This window comes from Eutrigla gurnardus (assembly GCF_963514095.1).
Source record: "Eutrigla gurnardus genome assembly, chromosome: 15".
Taxonomy (NCBI): Eukaryota; Metazoa; Chordata; class Actinopteri; order Perciformes; family Triglidae; genus Eutrigla; species Eutrigla gurnardus.
In genome coordinates this window covers 12,670,407-12,691,753 of record NC_139938.1, presented here as the reverse complement: position 1 = coordinate 12,691,753, position 21,347 = coordinate 12,670,407, and the positions used below count along the sequence as shown (strand labels likewise).

General features: G+C 41.7%; 4 protein-coding genes across 4 annotated transcripts; 1 reads left to right on the top strand and 3 right to left on the bottom strand.

Moving 5' to 3' along the window:
* The first annotated feature begins 2,404 nt into the window (after positions 1-2,404).
* On the top strand, positions 2,405-8,184 carry abhd11 (abhydrolase domain containing 11). The gene is made up of 6 exons (XM_084028796.1): positions 2,405-2,648; positions 4,670-4,805; positions 5,216-5,389; positions 5,603-5,773; positions 6,340-6,521; positions 6,850-8,184. The coding sequence occupies exons 1-6, from the start codon at positions 2,515-2,517 to the stop codon at positions 6,983-6,985; spliced, it is 933 nt and encodes a 310-aa protein (XP_083884922.1). The 5' UTR covers positions 2,405-2,514; the 3' UTR covers positions 6,986-8,184.
* Positions 8,185-8,502: 318 nt separating this feature from the next.
* bicdl2l (bicaudal-D-related protein 2-like) lies at positions 8,503-13,129 on the bottom strand. The gene is made up of 6 exons (XM_084028795.1): positions 12,537-13,129; positions 11,782-11,901; positions 11,537-11,695; positions 10,689-10,771; positions 10,460-10,580; positions 8,503-9,936 (listed from the first exon to the last, which is right to left on the bottom strand). The coding sequence occupies exons 1-6, from the start codon at positions 13,035-13,037 to the stop codon at positions 9,577-9,579; spliced, it is 1,344 nt and encodes a 447-aa protein (XP_083884921.1). The 5' UTR covers positions 13,038-13,129; the 3' UTR covers positions 8,503-9,576.
* A 1,196-nt stretch (positions 13,130-14,325) lies between these two features.
* On the bottom strand, positions 14,326-17,562 carry sumf2 (sulfatase modifying factor 2). Its single transcript, XM_084029431.1, has 9 exons — positions 17,389-17,562; positions 17,141-17,288; positions 16,952-17,066; positions 16,536-16,580; positions 16,310-16,460; positions 15,933-15,988; positions 15,555-15,639; positions 15,240-15,381; positions 14,326-15,153 (listed from the first exon to the last, which is right to left on the bottom strand). Exons 1-9 carry the CDS (start codon positions 17,447-17,449, stop codon positions 15,051-15,053), a joined length of 906 nt encoding a protein of 301 aa, XP_083885557.1. The 5' UTR covers positions 17,450-17,562; the 3' UTR covers positions 14,326-15,050.
* Positions 17,563-19,108: 1,546 nt separating this feature from the next.
* LOC311025940 (serine incorporator 3-like) lies at positions 19,109-20,929 on the bottom strand. The gene is made up of 4 exons (XM_084029132.1): positions 20,709-20,929; positions 20,375-20,542; positions 20,200-20,290; positions 19,109-19,206 (listed from the first exon to the last, which is right to left on the bottom strand). Exons 1-4 carry the CDS (start codon positions 20,742-20,744, stop codon positions 19,199-19,201), a joined length of 303 nt encoding a protein of 100 aa, XP_083885258.1. The 5' UTR covers positions 20,745-20,929; the 3' UTR covers positions 19,109-19,198.
* Between the last annotated feature and the right edge of the window lie 418 nt (positions 20,930-21,347).

Here is a 21,347-nt window from a genome sequence, read left to right as displayed (position 1 = left end):
TCCTTTCTACTGCAAATGGTGTAACACAAGTTGTTAATCATCGTCAGTGGACACAACAAATGAAAAAGTAGCCTCTAGTTCCTTTTGTTTAGTTAATCAGTATGTATTGTCCCTGTCCAATAACCTACTAAAATAACATAAATCTACATGATGCATGCAGTATGCACGACAATTTACGCAGGTCAACTTTAAGAGCATCATTGCTATGAATATCACTATGAGAATAATTGTCCAAGTTATCTGTCAAAATCTCAATTCACAATAGAAAATATAGGCCTGTGACATTCAAGAAGTAAAACCAGGAAACGTTGATGAAATTGTCAAAACAAAATCTGCATAACCACCTTCTAATACAATCTAGGTCTATCTTACCTCCGTATAGGTCTTTAAACGATCCTATTTCTTTTATGTTTTGTTCATTTGATCGTTGCTGATTCTCACATCATTATTGTTTTAATATTGGTTATTTTTATATATTTCATATTTTTTAAGCCATTTTATTGTAGTTTTCAATGGAAATGCGACACGTATTTTATTACATTTTTAATGGTGTGAATCTTTGTAGTGCTATTTCTCAACTTGCTGTCAATGCAATACTATAGCACAAGAAATAACTTGAATTATTTGAAATAAAGGCAGAATTATAATTAAGTAATTTAATCACTTCAAATTGAAGAATATTTTACTCATTAGCACAGATACAACATGCTGGCAGTATTTGATGGTTGATGGGAAACTGGAGTTGTGACGTCACAATGTCAATAGAAGAAAAAAAAGTGCACTCGTCCACCAATTCCCTCTTCTTCTCTCAGTTGTCTAAACTGCGTTCCCCCCGGCCTCTATCTCATGCCATCACTATGGTGACAGCTCACAGCATGCTTTATCCCAGCAGACACGGCTCCCATAGCAATGAGTGTTTGGAGAGACAGCAAGGGAAGCCAGACTCTCCAGGCTCATAGATGTTTGTTTTTGTGTTCCTGTCTATGGCAAGATTCATGCACATGAGTACAATAAATACCATTTTTTAAAAAAGGAATATGTTCAATACACACACGCACACACACTCTAGCAAAGTAAACTCTCCTTATGTACAGTGGACAACAATATGCAATGCAGCAGTAGGCTAGTCCGGCACATACCATTTTACAAAATAACAGAGCAGCTTGGAGAGGGAGGAATCCATCAAAACAATCACATTTTATCTAGACTTATGTGTCCTCTACAAAGAAATGATCGTTTACAGCCAGGAAAGCGGCTGTAATCAGTGTAGTAAGGAAATAATTTTGTTGGGGGGGGAGGTCTAGCCCACACTGGGCTGTGGCACCACCTTGTGTCTCAACATGGCAATGTGGGTATTTTTACTTCTAGGTGCTGCTTTTTTCTCTTCCTTTACTGTCCAATGGTAATGTGCATACATTTAAAGTACCAATACATGAGAGTCAGCAGGATATAGCATATAGCAGGAAAAAAATAGCAAGTAAGAGAGAATCTCATTTCGGCGTACGCCGACCTCAATAACAAGCACACTCAGCTCAAGCAACACATATTCCCTTGGCTGCATCCCATAAGTTTCTCTGCGTGGCTCTGATTAGACTTTGTAACCAGGAAGCAGTGAGCTAAACAAGCTTGTATGAGATACCGCTGAACGTTGGTGTGATGATGATGAAGATACTGGTCAAAGAACAATTTCACAACCTGTCCCAGTATGAATATGAGGAAGATGTACGAGGAGAAGTTGAAAATCATTAATTGATGGTGCACCTGTTGCCGTATCAGTACGAGCCTGTAATTCACACAAGCCCAAGGTGTAATGTTCAGCCAATAATTGACCTCCTTTATACTTTGGTTCCGCCCTCTGAGTTGTCAATCACGACAGAGTCAAGAGAACCATTGAGCCGTATGTTATTACACCTGGGAAAATAGTTTCTTAAAATAACTGAATTTTGCACTCAAATTTGAGCTGGAAGGAGGATTTTAACGATGAGGTGAGTTTTAACGAAACTTGACAAACATTTTCAGGTACATTCTGTAACGTTTATTTAATATGGATAAAGCATTAATAAACTATCACACAATATCTAAAAAATAAAGCAATTTTGGTAGAGCCTTATGTAAACTAGGTGGCTAATGCTGTCAATGGACAATGGCATGCAGTAACACTGGTATAATCCTTTCATCTTAATATACAATCACCTAATTTTATTTACCATGAAATTGTTTGTTTTTTGGTTGGGTCGGACAGAATATTCACACTAAATTACAGCAGAAATAAACAACGTGTTATGCTCATGGGGCGCCTGACAGACTAAACTAAGGGAGAGAAGAACGCAATATATTTCGTGCGTGCAACGTCATGACGCAGCATCAGCTGTTGACACTGACGCTCGCTCGCTCCATTCCTGTCGACCTCCGGTTGCTTCTACGTGCACACACTCGGTGTCTCTGCTGTCATTGTGGCCGTTTTTACACGCACATGCTGTTTGTCGAACCGCCGGTACCGGAGCATATGCTGCTATGAGCGCTTTGTGTTGGCTGATCCCGAGAGGACTGCGGGGGCTCCGGCCGTCGTGTCGTTTGTTCCCCGGACAGCAGGATGTGTGTGGGGTAGCTCCGGTGCCTCCCCTGGTCCGGACGGCCAGTTCATCAAGGTACTCCTGCTAACGAAACCTCCCCCCGGCTAGCTTGGTGTGCCGGTGCCGGGTGTACAAGACGCCTCGGCGGTTCTCTTTTAAAAGCCGCCCGTTAAACCGTGTCGTGTCATTTCATATCTATTAGCTAACCGTTTACTTTTCACAGTTTACATAAATGACATTCAGCCGGTTAGCAAGAGGGTGAACCTACAGCTGAGCTAACACCGAAGAGGATTTTAGACAACGTTACGGACTCTTGTCTATTGCTTTCTGGTTATGTAGCTAAATAAAGGTGATAACAGCTGTCATAATTAGTATACAGTAGGCTATATTACATGTAGGCTAAGCTGCAAGTTTATTAAGCGAGCCTAGCTTAAAATGAATGCTGTCTAATACAACATAGCTTTTAATAAATCCTATATTTTTTATGTTAGCTTGTTGTTTAAACTGGTTTAGAGGCGAAACGGTTCAACTTAATGTCTGCAATATTGCGTTATACTGACAAATATGTCAGTATAACACTATAGGCACTATTAGAAACACCTCCATGTGAAGGTGAGATTCGTTGCAGGGCTGAAACCATACTGCATTAGATGTAGCTACATATAATATATAAGCAGAGGTGGAAGGGACATTTAATCAAGTAAATGTACTACATTTAAAAAAAAAAAAGTAGGCCAAATATTTTTTTTACCGATTAAACCATATGACACGATAGGATATTGGTATTCAATTAAAGACTATGCAACAAAAGATAACGCATTAAATGGGGGAACAGCATCAGCATCAAGGGCCTCTCAGCCCCAACAGACCAGCAGTAGATTTGCGCTTGCTCTTACTCGCCATCTGTGCATTCAACTGATTATCAATAATGAATATACAACCGACTTCCTCAGCGTAGCCTTGCGAGAATCAGCCAGTAATGAGACTTGAGACGATAAACATCGATAATACATAAAACGAGCTATGGATACGACGGCGCCAGAAACCGGTTTAGAATCAGTGACAAACGCACCTATTACGTTGCAACGGAAGGACCGCTAAACGCGCACACCCGACCCAAGTTGCTAGGCAATGTCGCCGTCTTCCGAAGCGTTCAGCAGTGTACTCACCTGTACTCACCTGTCCCAGCGCCACCGCCAAGCCCTGCTCGTTGCTTAGTGTAACCAGTCCGCTCCACGTGTCGTTAAATTAAAAAAACAACAGGGATAATCAGTCTCAAACGGCAGGAGGTCCTCACACATCTCGCTGAAAATTTCCTCGGTGAAGCTGAAGTCAACGCTGACGGGCTCACGAGCATGTTAGCATTTAGCATGTCACGTAGGTGTGTCACTCTTCGTGCTGGCGAGTTTTCAACTACGCCGAGGTACAATAATGCTAATACACGGTAACACGGTATTTACTCCTTTAATCGACTGTGGTTGAAGTGGCCCCAGAAGCACGTGAACGCAAACGTATGATTTCCGGAGAGTGACCTCTCTGAACGAGGAGCTGCGCCCTCTTGCGGCCGCGAAAACATCTGCAGCTTCTTCTTCTGCCGAAGCTGCTGGTTCATGATTTAGCTCCTTTCTTCTACTTCTGTTCAACATCACACAGTTTATCAGGACTTTTCATCTCACTTTTCTTTTTTACTCTATAACGGATAAGACTTTAAATGTTGCAATGTGCAATATTTGTGATGCATAGTACTTAATAAAAGTCAGGTTGCAGGGTTGGTTAGACAAGTACACAATAAAACAACTAATAGTTGAGTTGAGGCAACACCCTTTATGACACAAAGCAGTTTCAAACAAATTCACAAATCACTGAACAGTGCTGCCACGGCCTTCTTCTCTTTGAATAATATCCCTTGATATCCTGTTGAAAGCAAGAGAAGCAAGATGCACTGCGAGTTCAAGCAATTGAAACAACATTTCCACTCAGTTTGCAGAGTTATATCACTTATAATTATCACTCTCTCTATAGTCGTGTCATATTTGTTTTTACCACAGACATAACCAGATTCTCACTAACCAACATTGATGTTTTCTGTCCCCCAGCCCAGTCAACTTGACCTATGATGTCTTTGATGGGAAGGGAGAGAGCACTCCCCTGGTGTTTCTCCACGGCCTTTTTGGCAGCAAATCTAACTTCCACTCCATAGCGAAGTCCTTGGTGCAGCGCACAGGCCGAAAGGTAATGCAGTGATGAAGACATCACACCTGTCCGTGTCACACCACAAACAGTTCACCTTTATGTGTTTGAGTTTTGTTCTCAGCATCCTGACACTAACCCTCTTACAAAAGCTGGCATGGAAACACACAATCATCCAGTGTGCTTCCAGCCACTTGATACCACTCCTCGCCATTCTGCCCTGTTGTAATAAATACTGACGGATAATCTGCTCTTTGGCATGCTGGAAGAAACTCATCACCTCATGTGCACAATACCGCCTTTGTCTCTGCTGTCGCTTTCCTGAGATGGAGCCAAAAAAAACAAACAATACAGCCGACATAAAAGTTTTTTTGTTTCCTCTCTATTGGCTCTTCCCCCCCCCCCCCAAACCTTTCCATTCCAAGTGTCCTAACTTTCCTTTGTCCAGTTAGGTGCTGACTATAGATGCCCGTAACCATGGCAACAGCCCTCACAGCTCGGAGCTGACCTATGAAACCATGTACGAAGATCTGAAACACCTCCTCGCCCAGCTGCACATCGAGAAGTGCGTCCTTGTCGGCCACAGCATGGGAGGGAAAACGGCCATGACGACTGCCCTGACGCAGGTTAGCAGCCGAGAAATGTCACCCTGAATGAATGTGCGACGGGTGCAGGCCTCTTGCTGAATGTCACCTGGCCTTTCTCACTGTATATTCCCTTCCTCTCTGAATTTAATAATCTGCCTGTGTTCTTGATGCCACACTAAGCTGTCACTGGTTTTCCCCCCAATGACGTCTCTCTTCCTCCATGATAACCCTTATCTATCTATCTCTTTGTAGTCTGGTTTAGTGGATAGGCTGGTGGTAGTCGACATCAGTCCAGCCCAGACCACCACACGCACCAACTTCCACTATTACATCCAGGCCATGCAGAAGGTGAAGATCTCCAGTGACATCCCACGCTCCACCGCCAGGCGAATGGCTGAGGATCAGCTGCGCAGTTTGGTCAAGGTCATGTTTCTTGTGAAGTAGTTTCCTGTATGATATCGATACCTGCAATAGCTGCCTTTGCCACTTGGGGGCAACAGAAGAAAGATGCACAACTGCACAAAGCATGCTGTACAACAATATGGAAATTATCTCTTACAGTTGATATGGCTTGCAATCAGTCGCATATATATATATATATATATATATATATATATATACACATCCAGGGGATACAGGATAATATTAGCACCAGCTAGTTATTAACTGTTTGCTGTGTACTGTCAGCTTTAAGAGTTTATTTTTCCCAGAGAACAGCTGCATGCTGAGGCCAAAGATCGCTGTGAAAGCAATGAGAGTGAAACAAAAACAATTACGTGGTGAGCCATAATAAACCAACATAATGAGCTGGAAGTTGTGGGACAAAAGTCGAGTGATACTTCTCTGTGAGCTAATCGCCACAAGCAACCCCCCTGCACGTCCAATGATTCGTGTGATCCATTGTCAATATAGAAATATTGATTATAGCTGATTTAAAGTGAAACTCTGAACCTAAAAGTGACTTTAGAAACTGTCCTTACCTCCATCAGGAGCGCTCGGTGCGTCAGTTCCTGCTGACTAACCTGGTGGAGCAGAACGGCCACTACGCCTGGAGGGTCAACCTGGAGGCCATCTCGGCGCACCTCGATGACATCATGAGCTTCCCAAAATTTGACACAGTCTATGACGGACCTACGCTGTTCTTGGGTGGAGCCAGTTCTGCTTATATCAGGTCTCAAACACACGGATTGTTTCTTTCTTATAGGAACGGATACATAAGTGTAGAATACTGAAAAAAAATGCTTTCCATTATAGCGTTAATAGCCTAAGCTTACCTATTTCATTTACATTATTGCAAAGGCCAATTTGTGAAACAGACTTTGATCAAATAAAAACCAGCATGAATAAAAAAACAAAATTAAAAGTGTACATTTAATTAAGAAAGTGTGAATACACCAGCTGTGTTTTTTCCCCTTGTTTAACTGTTCCTCTGCCTCACATCACCTCGTTTTACCTGATATTCTAATGACTCCTCCTCCGTGTCTTCACTCCTGATCCAGCTCTGAGGATTACCCAGAAATCCAGAGGCTGTTCCCCAGCGCTGACATCCAGTACATCCCGGACGCAAGCCATTGGATCCACGCAGACAAACCCTTAGATTTCATCAGCTCCATCATCTCCTTCCTCCAGTCCTAGCTGCCTCATGCCCACACCTCAGGACGTTTTTTTTAACGCTCAGCCCCCCTGAGCGTGCGCTCTCTGAAAACGACGGTTAGTGTTCAGCAGCTGCAGCGAGAGCAAACGGAGTCATTAATGATGCTAATATTTGCCAACACTGGACCAAACTCATCCTTTACAGCAGTCGGTCTCCTTTTTAACAATGTTAGTGTCGTGTAGCGTATATGTCAACATTTCCTTTGTTTAGTCTCTCTGCCAGACAGGTAGCATTACTAGATTGGCTGGTTTAGATGTGTTTCCATCAATTTATAGGTCAGTAGGTAGACAATATATATGGGGCTGTTTTGGAGGTGATGTACTAATCCAAAGAAACTCTCATATGCAGAGTGCTCTCTCTATGTTATGCCAGTATGATAGAAAGGTGGCGTTAGGCCAAGCAGTGGGACCGCTGAAGTGGACCAGCAGTAGGATTGTTGGACGTGAAGGGTTTGAAAGCACTGGAATGAAACAAATATACTGTATAATCTGAGAAGAGGAGAATATTCTGAGTGTGTTTGTCTTAACGTCAGGAGGGTTGAGCTCTGCAGAGGAGGCCGTAATGCAGATGGTTGTTATAGAAACGTATGTACTTTCCACGTCCTCCCCTCTGTGTATCTGCTGTCGGTCACAGACGAGGATTTACAGGTCAGTGACTTTGTCACAACTCAAGGTCATCGAGAGCACTGGTTATATTTTTATGGCAACATAGTCATCTGTGAAAAACCAAGCTGAAACATTTAAATGCGGTATTGTAACAATCTGTTTCCTGACTATCTCAGGTTACAAGTGAATATGCTAATTATTAAACCGTTATACTCTCCTCCTGTCTGTCTGGCAATATGGTGTGGTAATGTTGTAGTGTCTTTGTATTGGGTCAGTCCAATCAGTGTTTTGATTTAACATGTTTACCGATTTATGATCTATATCTCACTAATCTTTATGACTGGAGGTGCAGGCTATATGGGTATCTCACAAATATATGCTGCAGCAATGTACGTAGTTATGTAATTGTAATAGTGTTAATATCATTTCTGTTTCCGTTGGTTTGAGCGGTATAGTCCAGTAGTGAAACTGCCATCTCTCTAAATAAGCAGGGTGTTGTAAATGTGTGCCTCTTTTGTCAAGAGCTCCTTTTCCAATTCTGTAAAACTTGATTAAAAAAAAACAACAAACAACTTTTATTCTACAATAATAATAATAGACTTAGCAGACTTTTGATTGGCAGCTGGATTGCCAGTTCTGTGTGAATTTTTCTCGCAAGGAAGTTTAACAGACGAGGGTGCATCTCTTAGCGGCGCTAGATGTTTACAACAACCAGTGTTTTATGTTTTGTTTGATGTGAATACAGAAGTCTGAAAGGCTTTACATTATCAGAATTGAGTTGATTAAAAGTCCTCTTTTTTTATAAAGCTCCGGTAAGTGGAGAGTCGCCCCGCGTCCTCCTCAACCACAGATTTGTCTTGTTGCTTAACATGAATAGATTGTTTTAGGGGGTCGGGGGGGTTTCACTGACATTTGAATGCTGGTCCTGCTGCAGCTTCTGTGGTATTGCAGCGGGACATGAAGCCGGGGGGGCGGGGGGAGGACTCTCCGTGTCAACAATATAGAAAAGTGAATGAATTCAATCGCAGTGAAAAGCTGTTTGAAGGCTCTGATCACGTGTTGGGGGACTACCTATTGTTTGAGCATGCCTTTTCTCTTGTCGTCGGGTGTAACTTTGCTGTGCTATATACGTCTCAGTTTGTTGAACATGTTGCCACAGTTCTAGATGATGGCATATACACTATACATATGACCAACAAGCATATTGGAGTGGATTATATATTATTGAAAATGTACAGACTGATATTATAGAATAAAATTACAAATCTGCAACAAAGTGTATTCCATTTTTCTTTTTTATTGAACGGGTAAAATGCGGACAATGAAGGCTCTAAAGTGACAAATAAAACAGTAGTCTGGCTCAGCAAGAGCTTTAAAGGAGCTTTTGTGTAAGAATCTCATGTTAAGGAATTCAACTGTCACAGTATTAAAAGAAAACGATGATTATAGATGATCCCAGTAATAATTTATAGATAAATTACACTAGTCAAAGATCCGAAGCATGCATTCCCGAGACTATATGAAAGATCCCCTCCCACATAGAGGTTCAATTACATCGTTAAAACTTCCTCAAATCTATTCGTTCTCACTCGATAAAAATAAAATAAAAATACAGCATATGAATATGTAAGTATTAATGATTTCAGAAGTTTGGATTCTGGTCTCGAGACGTCCCCTAATTCAAAAAAAGTCCTGAAAAGTCCACTCTCAGTGTTTGTGCACTGGTGTATTTATCTGGGGACGTTCCGCCAAGTTCGAGTCGAAACGAGGTGTAACGAGTTGACGACTCGGTCCCATTCTGTCAGAGTTTACGTTTCCGTGCCGGACCACGACGTCCAGCTGAGTGCGCTCAGAGGAACTTTCCCCCGTCAGCAGACGTCAAACAGCAACGTCACGATGAGCAAAACGCATTCGTGACCGAAGGACGACTTTAAATTGTGAGACATTAGTAGTTGTACATCTCTGTTTCAGTCGAGTGATATGACCTGGAAGCCTTTGTGGTCGTCAACCACGACCTCCAACTCTTGCACCGCTGCATTCTGGTCTCCCTGAGGACTGTTTTTGCCCCGCCTCAGCTTGTCCCTCCAGGTGCGTGGCGAGACAGTGGAAGGCGGCGGGCTGGGACTGGGAGTAGTGGAAACCACAGCCCTGGGGACAAAGATTTGGTTGGGTTTGGTTGAGGGAGACATGGGCGGAGACGAGGCGTACTGGGGCGGCCGCTGGATGGGGGGTCTGTTCCTCCTCAGGATGCCCAGGCGGGACTTCTTCTGGGATTCAGCCTGCTGCTGACTTTGCAGCTGCTGGTGAAGGATACGCTGAACGTCCTCCTGAATCAAAAGGACACAAACAGTCAGACTCTAAAATATAACATAATGGAAACCAATCATATCCAGAATAGGATTTGACCAATATCAAATAAATCATTTGTAATGGCGATTCGAACAATTTGGTATTTTAGCTCCAAATAGCCAACGTGCTACATGTTACACAGCAGTTTATTTGAAATCTATTTGGCTTTCCAGTGTGACGCTGCTGCTCTCCCACAACAGCCAAGTGCAGTAGTTAGAGTTGAAGCCAGCAAGAGGCCAGATGTGGGTCAAACACTGTGGCAGGACACCAGCTGGCACTAACGCCCGAATCCACCGCATACGCTGCATGTCATGTGTGTGGATTTAAATTGTTCTAACTACCACTAATTAGGTGTGCGTACACTGTGTTTGACTTCTCTAGACTTCTCTATTTTGCTCAGTATAGCTACATTTTTCATTGATATATTAGTGATATATTTGGTCCCTGAGCACACCATCCCCTGTCCAGTTTATTCACAGTCTCTGTTTCCTCAGCTTTCACCTTCCAGGTCTCCAGCTCCAGCGACAGCTCCAGACGTTTCTGTACAGCCTCCAGCAGCTGGTTGTTCAGCAACATCATCTCCGTCTTACTCCGCAGCAGCTCGGCCTCCATCGCCTTCTTCCTGCACGGCGGGACACAAACGATGACACGTTCCTCAAAATAGCTTGAATCTTGATTTTATTTGGTTATTTGGAGGAGGTGACTGTATACACCACGTGTGTGTACTCACTTCTCTATGGCCTCGTCTCTGTCCCGTAACGCCTGCTGCAGAACAGCGCTGTCCTCCACTACCCTTCCTTTTCCAGAGTTGGACTGTCGAATGAACGAGTAAGGGAGGTTATTCTCTCTCTCGAACCTCACTTACTTCACTTTCTCTTATCTGCATTTTTTTCTTCTTCTTTATTTTAATTTTTTTTTTTTTACACAGGATTCGGATCTAATCTCACCATCGGTCACAAACCTTGTGACTTTCTCAGACACACATTGAAAACCAGAAAGACTCAGATAACTGATACTGTTTCTTGTAAACCTGCCAGGCCACATAGCTGATGGGCTCCTATCATTGACATCTATACATGATGCTTCATCAGGAGGGCTTGTGTGAGCATTAATAAAATATATATATATATATATATAAATAAATGTATTTAAAATTTAAATTTTAAAATAAAATGTATAATTTTATATATATATAAATAAATGTATTTAAAATTTAAATTTTAAAATAAAATTTATAAATATAAATTTTAAATATATATATATATATATATATATATATATATATATATAAATGTATTTAAAATTTAAATTTTAAAATAAAATGTATATATATATATGTATATATATATATATATATCTCCTGAGATTACATTTGTTGAGATATGATACTATAAAAATGAATAAAATGAATTGAATTAAATAATTAGCCAGCTTTACCGTCACCTGTCCACCCCTCCTTTAGTTTCCCTTGTATGTGCCAACATTCTTCCGGGCGACACGCCCCCCAATGAAAAGAACTCAACCCCAGATTGACGTGATAAGGGGAAGGAGTGCTATCTCAGTGGGCGTCGCCTTCACCTGTTTGGTGTGGCTGATTGCCAGTTCACGCGCCACATTCTGCAGTTGGGTAAGGGAGGTGTCCAGGCGGTTTTCCCCACGGGAGGGTTTGGGCGAGCTGGGCCCCGACTCCGTCAGCGTGCTCAGCAGCCGCAGGATGGACAGAACCTCGTCCGTGACCTGGGTGAGAAACCAACAGAGAGAAATTGGAGCCAACCCTGCAGAGTTCTGCAGATGTAAGGCGTGGTGCTGTGCGTGACCTTTACCCTCTCTCGGTGCTGGCTCCATCCCGGCCCATCGCTGTTCTCCTGGAGTTTGTCCACTTGCGCCTTGAGCTTGATACTTCGTCGCCGAGACAGCTCCACCTCCCTGCGCACTTCTTTAAGCTGCGAACATCAGCACATTTTCACGAGTCGCCTTTCAAGCTGTGTAGATGAACCGCCGGCCCGCATGCGGAAAGCACGGCATCTTTACACAGTGTAAACAGAAACTGCTCATTGAGATTCCTGACTGAAACTGTCGACGAGAAATGCAGTCGCACCAGCTGAGGTGTTACTCAGCACTTTACAAACACCACAAATATGCACAAATGAACGCGTTCATGGAAAGACACATGAACATAACAGAGTAATGAAATTAGGATTGACGTTCGCTGCGAGTCATCAAACATTTTCCCAAGGTTTCCATCGAACCACAAATCAAGCCATCGGGTGTAAAATCATAAAAAGTTGTTTGCTGCAAACTTAAGTTTATTGCTCTTTGACGTCAGAGCATCAAACTAACATTGATCACATATTTTTTTCCCACTATGCTGCAGCGAGTGATTTATTGGTGTCCTGAGAACAACTTTGCACCTTTAAGTGTGAGCATAGTGATACTCGTGAGTGACAGTTGGGACTGCCTCTTTTCTGTTAAACAGGTTTTTGTTGTCCGGCGAGCCGGTTTGTATCGGAGGAGATTTAAACTCATGTACTTTAAAAGAAAACACACCAACAAACGCGTATAAAGACCGTGATCCTACCGTCTCGGAGACATGTCCCAGAGTCCGACGTCTGCCGAGTGGCCTGCCACTGTTGACCAGGTCCGGTAAAGTCCTGTTTACGTAGGGCCTCTGGAAGGGGCTCTCGCCTTCGCCGTCCAACCCCACCGACTCCGAGGAGTGACCTGTCCCCTCCGAGGCCAGCTCACCTGGCTGGTCTTTCTCCTCAGACGAGGAGATGCTTTTGTTATCGTCCACCAGCTCCTCTTCCCCGAGATCATTTAAATCCGAGTTGCTCAACAGATCGGCCGCGTCTCCTTCGTCAGATACCGAATCCTCCAGCTTGTCTTCAGGTTCCGTTTCTGAGCCTTTTGGTTCCGGTTCTGTTGGCAGAACTGTCGGTCGTTGAGATGAGGATCTGCTCCTGAGCGAGGCCAACTGTCTGTCCTCCAGTCGGTTCAGAGAGGAGAAGATCTGTTCGCTGGTGGTGAACTGAGGCCTCAGGCTCTCGTTGAGGACCGAGAAAGGCAGACTGTGTTCCATGATCGGCTCGGGCAGAAGCGGAGTCAATCAAACCATCTGCAGATGGTGCCGGGGTTACATATATAACCAGGCAAGAGGAGGAGAGGAGCACAGGGAGGGATGGTGACGAACAGAATGTCTACAAACGTGTTTTTCCTGAATTGACAACTCGACATGGCCTGATGTCACTGTGGCCCACGTGGTTTTTCCACTCCTCCTTTCTATTGGTGATGTGACGTGCAAACAAACCACAGCTGCAGGAGAACAAAGGAGGGAGGACTTTTGACCCTTTGATACAATCAGATTATTCAGGTCAGACACATAAAACATGATTTAAACTATTAGCTCTTGTTTTTATTTGTTATTTTACACATCCGAGGGCAGGAGACGACCAGAAAAGACTGAAAAAGTCAGTGTCGAAGGGAGGCGTGTTGACTCACTATGTTGATTTCTTTTTTTTATTTTAACTGCTGGGGAAAACACCATCAGCACTCATTACTTCCAGTGAAGCAGTTAAGATGACTATTTTTGGTGACACATTTCCCACATAGATGAGTCACAATCAGCTACTTTACTGTCAATGAAAAACCTTTTCCCTCCCTGTTCATGTCCCAGTTCAGAGGGCCACATGATGTTCTGCCAGCTTTTCATTAATGCCACTTTCTGAATGTTCAGTCTCCACTTGTACATGAACCCATGTGTACATGTGTTCATGTACAGCCACTTTAATTATAGACCAATTTTTTTTCCCTTTATTCAGCACCAGGAAGTGGTTCACGGTTGTGTTCCTTGTCAGCGTCGATCAAAGCAGCGTGCCAAATTGTATGTGCTGCACACATTGTTCACTCTTTAACTGGAAGTAGGTCAACTAAATAAAGAAGATAGACAAAGTCTTTAGAGTAAGACTGTAGTTATTCTTCCCTTCCTTATAATTTCCAATAATTTACATTTCCGTTTTATTTTTAGTCCACCAAAACCAATTACAGTATGTGGGAAAGTTACTCTGTGCCAGTAAATAAATCGGGTACAGGTTACAGTTAACACTGGTGACTTATTGTCACACTGTTGACTTTCCACCAGAAAGCAAACATGTCAAACTTTAGCCCTCATTCTTTTCCCAGTGTGGGTTTCGGTACAAATCTTGGGGTTAAATTGACAGGATTGAAGAATCTTCAAGTGTTCAGTTAATGTAAATCCCTGTAAACTAGTGATGTATTATGCACAAGTTGCACAGCATGAGACCAATATAAGAGGCTGCATTTCAAGGGAGCTTTGCAATAAAAAAAAAGTCAAATTTAAAGTAGTTTTGCATAATTTGCATTTATTTTGAGAAACGACATGTTGAATTTCTGTTGCAACACTGTTCACGTTACAATAACAGAAGAAAACTGCCAGCTCTGATTTTGCCACGTGTAAATATTTGGCAATGAAAACAAATAGTCAGTGTTACTAAAAACACTCGCATAATATGATGGTGCGGTCAGCTCAAAAGTACTTTAGATAAAAGCTTCCAATCTGTGGTGGTTTCACAGAATGAGTCCAAATATTCACTCAGCCGGCCACTTGGGACGAGGAAGTAAACAAAAAGACAAAGACGGGATTAAAGGAGGCTGTGACTAAACCGACGGACCAATTTACCCTCCAGTCACATACAACTCAACCAAAGATGGATCCCAGCGTGAAGAAGCTGATGACAGTCAAAGAGTCCATTCAGTGAAACCACGAGGAAACAAGTCTCTTCAGTCTTCGTCGCCCCATAAAAAGATCGACATATTCTTATTGTTTTAATTTTTTCATCTGTAAAATGACTCATTTCTTGAATGTGAGGTATGAGTATGTTTGTGTTTATTCTACAAAATAATAATAAAAAAACATTCTAGTTCTCCACAGGAGAAAAATGGTTTCTTCCCGTCACCATCATCATTCATATAACGTCATGATTAATTCTTGACACTTACTTGGTCCCTTTTTTTCTTGTTCTTTATTTGGTTCCAAAGAACATTATTGTCCTTCACTTGATATTTTTGACTTCTGCTACAGTTCGGTTTTGTCTTTTTTCTTCCCTTGTTTCTGTCCTTCGTTGGAAACACACCTGAATCCCAGGTTATCAGAGGCAGAGTCCGGAGTGTTGCCCATCCTGCAGGACACAGAATCATCATCAGGACTGCCAAACTGTTGCTCTGTGGAATCTAAAAAGTAGTCTTTTTTTCTTTAATAACCTACCTGGTCGTGATTCGTGCCTTGTGATTGGCCGAACCGTCCACAGTGTCGATCCAGGAACCACCACGCAGCACATACGTCGGCTGTGCTGCTGGAAAGGGCGTGGACGTCCATTCCCATGTGTTTCCCATCATGTCGTAAAGTCCTGCAGGAAGAATCGGCATCATTTACACTTTTCAGATGCACACAGGAAGAGTCTGCCTTTATATTATCACAAACCTGGGCTCCTTTTGGTTTTAACACTAAAGGCATCTCTGTGTACCAGTTCTAAATGTATTGCATCTCATGTTCTCTGTACATTAAGTAAGGGACAGTTACCATAACTGTTCTGAGAAGGAAATGCAGTGACAGGAGAGATGCCGTGGTAACCATCCTCTGCAGTGTCTCCATCTGGAAACGATCCCTAAAACATACAGAAATTTAAGATATTACAAGGTGTGCGTTTTCACGTTTCACACAAACGTGTACTTTTATCTGAAAGCATAACAAAAATATCCACAGTATCTGCTGGTATTCCTACCAATAGTTGAAATAAAATAGTCCCCGACACATTATCTTTCCTGCAACATTTTTCTAAATGTATCTGGGTTAAAACAAATTAGCGAAACATTTTGCACCCAAATGTATATATTTAGCACAATAAAGTAATTTTTTTGACATCAGCGAAAAGCATGTGCATTATGGTTGTAGGCTGACCTGCCACAGGTTGGTTCTGTTGGCCTGGAACTTGTTTCCCCAAGGATACGTCCGACCTGGAGCACAAGGGGCAGGAAAGATTTAAGAGACAAGCAGTGAGCTAGTTGGTCGTGAAAACTGGTATCCCGTGTTTTGTTTTTGACTCGTGCAGCTCTAACATGTCATGGCTGGGTAAACACGGGTTTTATTACTCAAATTAAGTATGGCCCCATTCTATTTAGTGTGCCATAGCTATTACAGTGAGCAATCACGCACAATACAAGGGGCCTGGCCCACTTAAATGCAACAGGGCCATGATTAATGTTATAAATTACACCTGTGTTTACCCTGCAATGATGAGTCAAAAATGGCTGCTGGGAAAAGAGCGTATGGCGTACCTTGCAGCCCCCCACGTGCAGCCCACTCCCACTCCTCCTCAGTAGGCAGTCTCTTGCCCTTCCAGAGGCAGAAGGCCTGAGCATCATTCCAGCTCACCTGAACCACCGGGAAAGTCAGGCGCTCCCGGATACCTGAACCAGGTCCTGCAGGCTGAACAGCAAGGAAGTAAAAGGCAGTCAATGAATGTACGAAAACAATAGAAGAGTCATTCAGCGTTGACCTCACCTGTCTCCAAAACACACGTTCTATGGGCAGCCACCAAGGAGCCGACTAGATGGAAAAGAGGCAGAATTATTATTCACAAGGAAATCAAGTGTGTTGCAATAATGTACTTACAGTATGTGTAGCAAACATGTAATGTTTCTAGAGCACCAAATACAAATTTTGCTTTCATTATTGACTATTTAATATTTGAGTAATGTTTGCACTATTAAATATAAAACAAATAAAATAAATAAATAAAAGGTGAAGTAATTATTATCTTTATTATACTTTTGTCTGGCCAACAGATCTACAATAATGTAAAACAGAGAAGAGTGACAACCCATCGTATTTAAAGGCTGCAAAAAGGTCAATTTATGTTGCACTAACAATTTTGCAGATACTTTTTTTTTTCTACTTAAAAAACAGAATCCCTGTACCTCGATTCTCTGTGTGACTTTGCTCTTCAGCTCTTCTGGGACAAAGTCTTGAAACACAAAACTCCATCCGAACGTTTCAGCCTCGGTTTTGTACTTCTGCGCTCTCACAAAGTCTCTGTGATGAAAGAAGGCTTTGTTGTATTATTTTATAAAATAACACCCTGATATGAGATTTTAAGTTTGCTCTACCTGAACTCGGCATTGGTGACCGGGTACGTGTCTATTTGGAAAGGCTGCAGTTCGACCTCCCTGGTGGGAGCCTCGCCATCTCTCCCATCAGCTGCACTGGTTCCCATTAACAGCTGCCCTCCCGGAATATTCAGCATTTCACCTGCCGCTGTGCGTCAGGAAGGAACTCGTCTCCATCATTTGATTCAACGTTGATATCATTCATGTTTATATGTGGTGTGTTGAGAAATTAAAACGGCGTTTCTTACCCGCTGCCAGTAAAAACACGGCAGATATCCACGACACTGTCTGAACGTTCATTTTTGACATTCAACATTCATTTGACATGAAATATATACAAACAAGAGTACAAAGTTTAAGAGTCAACTGGCAGCAAAACTTCTCACACTTCATTAATGGTTACGTTTCTCTGTCGGAGGGATTTCAAGGTCGCACCGGAAAAAGGTTCAGCGATAAACAGGTTCCGTGTAAACACAAAGGTTCCGCTTTGTTTAAAACTTCAATACACAGGCGTTCAATTCTTTTTATGTATTCAAGATTGATTCATTTCAGGTAAAAAAAAAAAGATAAGCTGCATTTTACAATACGATTTCAAAGATCATTGACCACTAAAACGACGTGTAGCCCGAAATACAAACCACCTCCATTATACAGTTGTATGTATATTGATTTTTGCAAAGCCCTAAGGTGTACTACTGTACTTTATTAACTAAATACAATATACTTTATATTTACGACCTTTGCTTTATATTTACATTTTATAGTGCATTTAAAATATTTTTATGTTTATACCAAATGAACGTCCAGTATTTTCACACAGGAAACTTAAAATGCAAATTAAAACATGCAGACTTTCTGGAGACCGCCATTCAAACACATGCAATCACTAGTTAGGGTTTTACAGTTCAATTATTTTCACTGGTAGAAAAGTTCTTTACCTTTTATCAATTAACATGAATAAAAATGTATATTCCTGGAATACTGATGGGCAAATATTTTAATGTGTATTAATGTAAAGCTTAGTTTAAATATTGCATACTGCCGCCACAACTTTAAACACTGGAAGTGGAAAGAGAAATAATGTAGGTCCTGTGTGGAGGAATTGTGATATGGAGTTTATGTTACTATGGCAACATCTTCCAGGGACTAGGCCAGTGTGAAGAAAGAGAAAAGCTGGCGAGAAATAGCATTACTTCAGCAACTCGGTGAGTAGGGGTGACATCACACACATTGACCAATGTGAACACTCATGTCTCTCGGCCGAGTCACGAGGAGACACAAGCTGTCGATGCCTGCCACCCCATCGATGTGCCTGCCCACCTGGATGAGGAGGCCAAAACATTGCTGGCACCACCTTCACAACAAGTTTAGATCAGGGACGTGGAGCCAGAGATGGCTCATCTTATCACTGTGGAGGGGTGTGTAGTCACCATAATTGATATGTACAACATAGAATTCAATGATACAATTAATACAAATAACCAAAACACACAGATTAAAAAAAATAAAATTAAACATATAAAAATAACTGATTAACGAATGATTGAAAGTAAACACACAAAGAAATAATAAATTATGAAATTAAATATAAAATTGATTGAAATTACATATATGAAAATAACTGATTAATATGAAAGGAACTGATTGAAATTACATAAATAAAAATAACAGATTAATATGAAAGGAACTGATTGAAATTACATAATAAAAATAACTGATTAATATGAAATTAACTAGTTTCAAGGCAAAAGGCAGGGCAATCCCCCTGTCCACCCACACAAACACTGTGGCTGCCGTATCAGACAGCAGTTATCAAATTTACTTTATTTGAAGAACTGGCAAAGCAACTGCAGGAAGGGAATTCCTATTCCATAAAAAATTATGCTTTGAGCAAAATCGGCCCCAAAAAATCCATGCTGACCCAGCAATCTATGCTTGACACCCCATCAATGTGCCTGTCCACCTGGAGGAGGAAAGAAGCTTGCAGGCACACTCCACACAAGAAGGACCTGGAGCCAAGGATGGCAGATGTTCTTGGCGAAGGGATGTTTAACCGCTTTATGTTTCTGGAGAAGTAGATTTCATAATAGGAACAGAACAAACCAACACATCAAGCACTTGATTACCAACAGATTAAAAACAAACAAGTTACTATTTCACATTAAACCAGCATTAACACAATTCACAGTACCCTTTAATAAGGGTAATCCGGTTGATCAGTCACCGGTCATAATCTGCCGATATTCGTTTTAAATGTGGATCAGTGGTCTCAAAAAGTCTGATCAGAAGAGGTGCTCAGATGAAGATACATGCGTATTGTCTCATTTCTGGTTTTCCGGTGCTTCTGCATTTACTGGATGCAAATTTTTGCTGCTCTAGCTCGATTCATTTTGTTATATTCTTCATTACAGCATTTAATCACTCGCTATACTTTTAATTATACACTTGTTCTACTAATGCCAGAAAAGGTTAGACTTGCTTTAATTTTAATTTCTTTATTGTAATACTTAATATGCAACTCTGTTAAACAATAGAAAGTTTTGTGCCATTTTGTTTTCCTGTTGTACACTAACCGTTTTTCATTGGACAGCTTTGCGAATGAAAAGAAGCAGCTGTTGCCTATGATATCTAAAGCAAAAGTGTGTACAGTGTAACAACATTGGTGAAGCACGAAAGAGAGAGTTCTCCGGAATGACGAGGATTAATATAATTTCTCCAATCCAATTATTTTTGGGTTGTAGAGATGCATTTCCAGTATTGTGTGTAAATGGATCTCGAATGCCTAGAACTCAATAAAACTGACCCTACAGTCACCACCAGCGTGCCCATTCACTTGGGAAAGCGGACCACACAACATGACACAAGGAAGGCGTGCTAACTATTAGCAAAATAGCAGCTTTGTTCCGATAGCATACCATAGAACCCTCACCAGTATGATCATAATGCTGCAGCAGACAATCAGCAAATTTGACAGAACAGTGAGAATAATCACAACTAAATGAGAACCAAAAGCTTCAGAAAAGAGGCAAAACTGTGGACTAAGACAATGGCAGACTCACTTGGATTGCTGGTCATTGCAGACCAAGTGACATACATGGTGTAGAGGGAGATGAGGGAAACCTGGAGCAAACCGGAGTGTGGCCGAGCTTCCTGATACAAACAGAGCATACCTACAGCAAATGTGTTTTCAAATATATCTGCATTAGTATGGCTTCAGACTGGTCCACACTCTACCTGTATCTTTGGCAGGATGGAGACTATGGAGATGATGATGCAGAAGATGAGGTTGAGACTGATGAAGACCTTGTGTTCTGTGCAGTCATCTGGCTGTGTAGTAAATGTAGAAAAGCACCACAGCGGTGATAGCCAGTGCATAATGGAGGAAGGTGAACGAAAGTAGGCCTGGAAGTGACATGGACATACTTTAACATGAAATGCATAACACCACAGATGTAATAATGCACTACTGACTTGGCCGGGAGAGCTGTGAAAAAGTTACGTCATTTGTAATTTGGCAAATATGTAGCATTAAAATGCAATAAACGTCTCTTTCAAGTGAATGCTGTACCTGCAAACCAGCATTTGTCACCACTATCTTCAGCATTTCCGACCCACACCTTGTTCCAGGAGTGGGCAAAGTCAATGAGAAGAACAAGTTGGATGAGAATGAAGATGAAGGATCCTATTAGTCCGAAGTAAAACCACACTGTAAAGTAAAAAGAAAACACAGCTGATACAGTTTCCTAAACAGTTGATGAGAAACCGATATATTTTACCGTTGCTTAAGTCACTTATAAATAACAAAGTCAATGTCTGCTGAATATACATATGTATATATATATATATATATATATATATATATACATACATACATACATGCATGCATACATACACACACACACACACACACACACACACACACACACACACACACACACACACACACACACACACACACACACACAGTGAGGCGCTAGAGAGCACTATTCTTCTGAATGCAAAATACAATTTCACCACTAGATGACAGTAGTTCCTACACACTGTCTCTTTAACCGTTTAATATTGTCAATGTTGTTGTAAAACAATGCTATTTGGATATAGTGCAACTCAGTAGCACAGTTGCCATGGCAACAATGAACTGAGCACCTCGATGATGTCACTGTCTTTGATCAGAGGCACTGCCTTTGAAGACAAAGGCTGTGACATG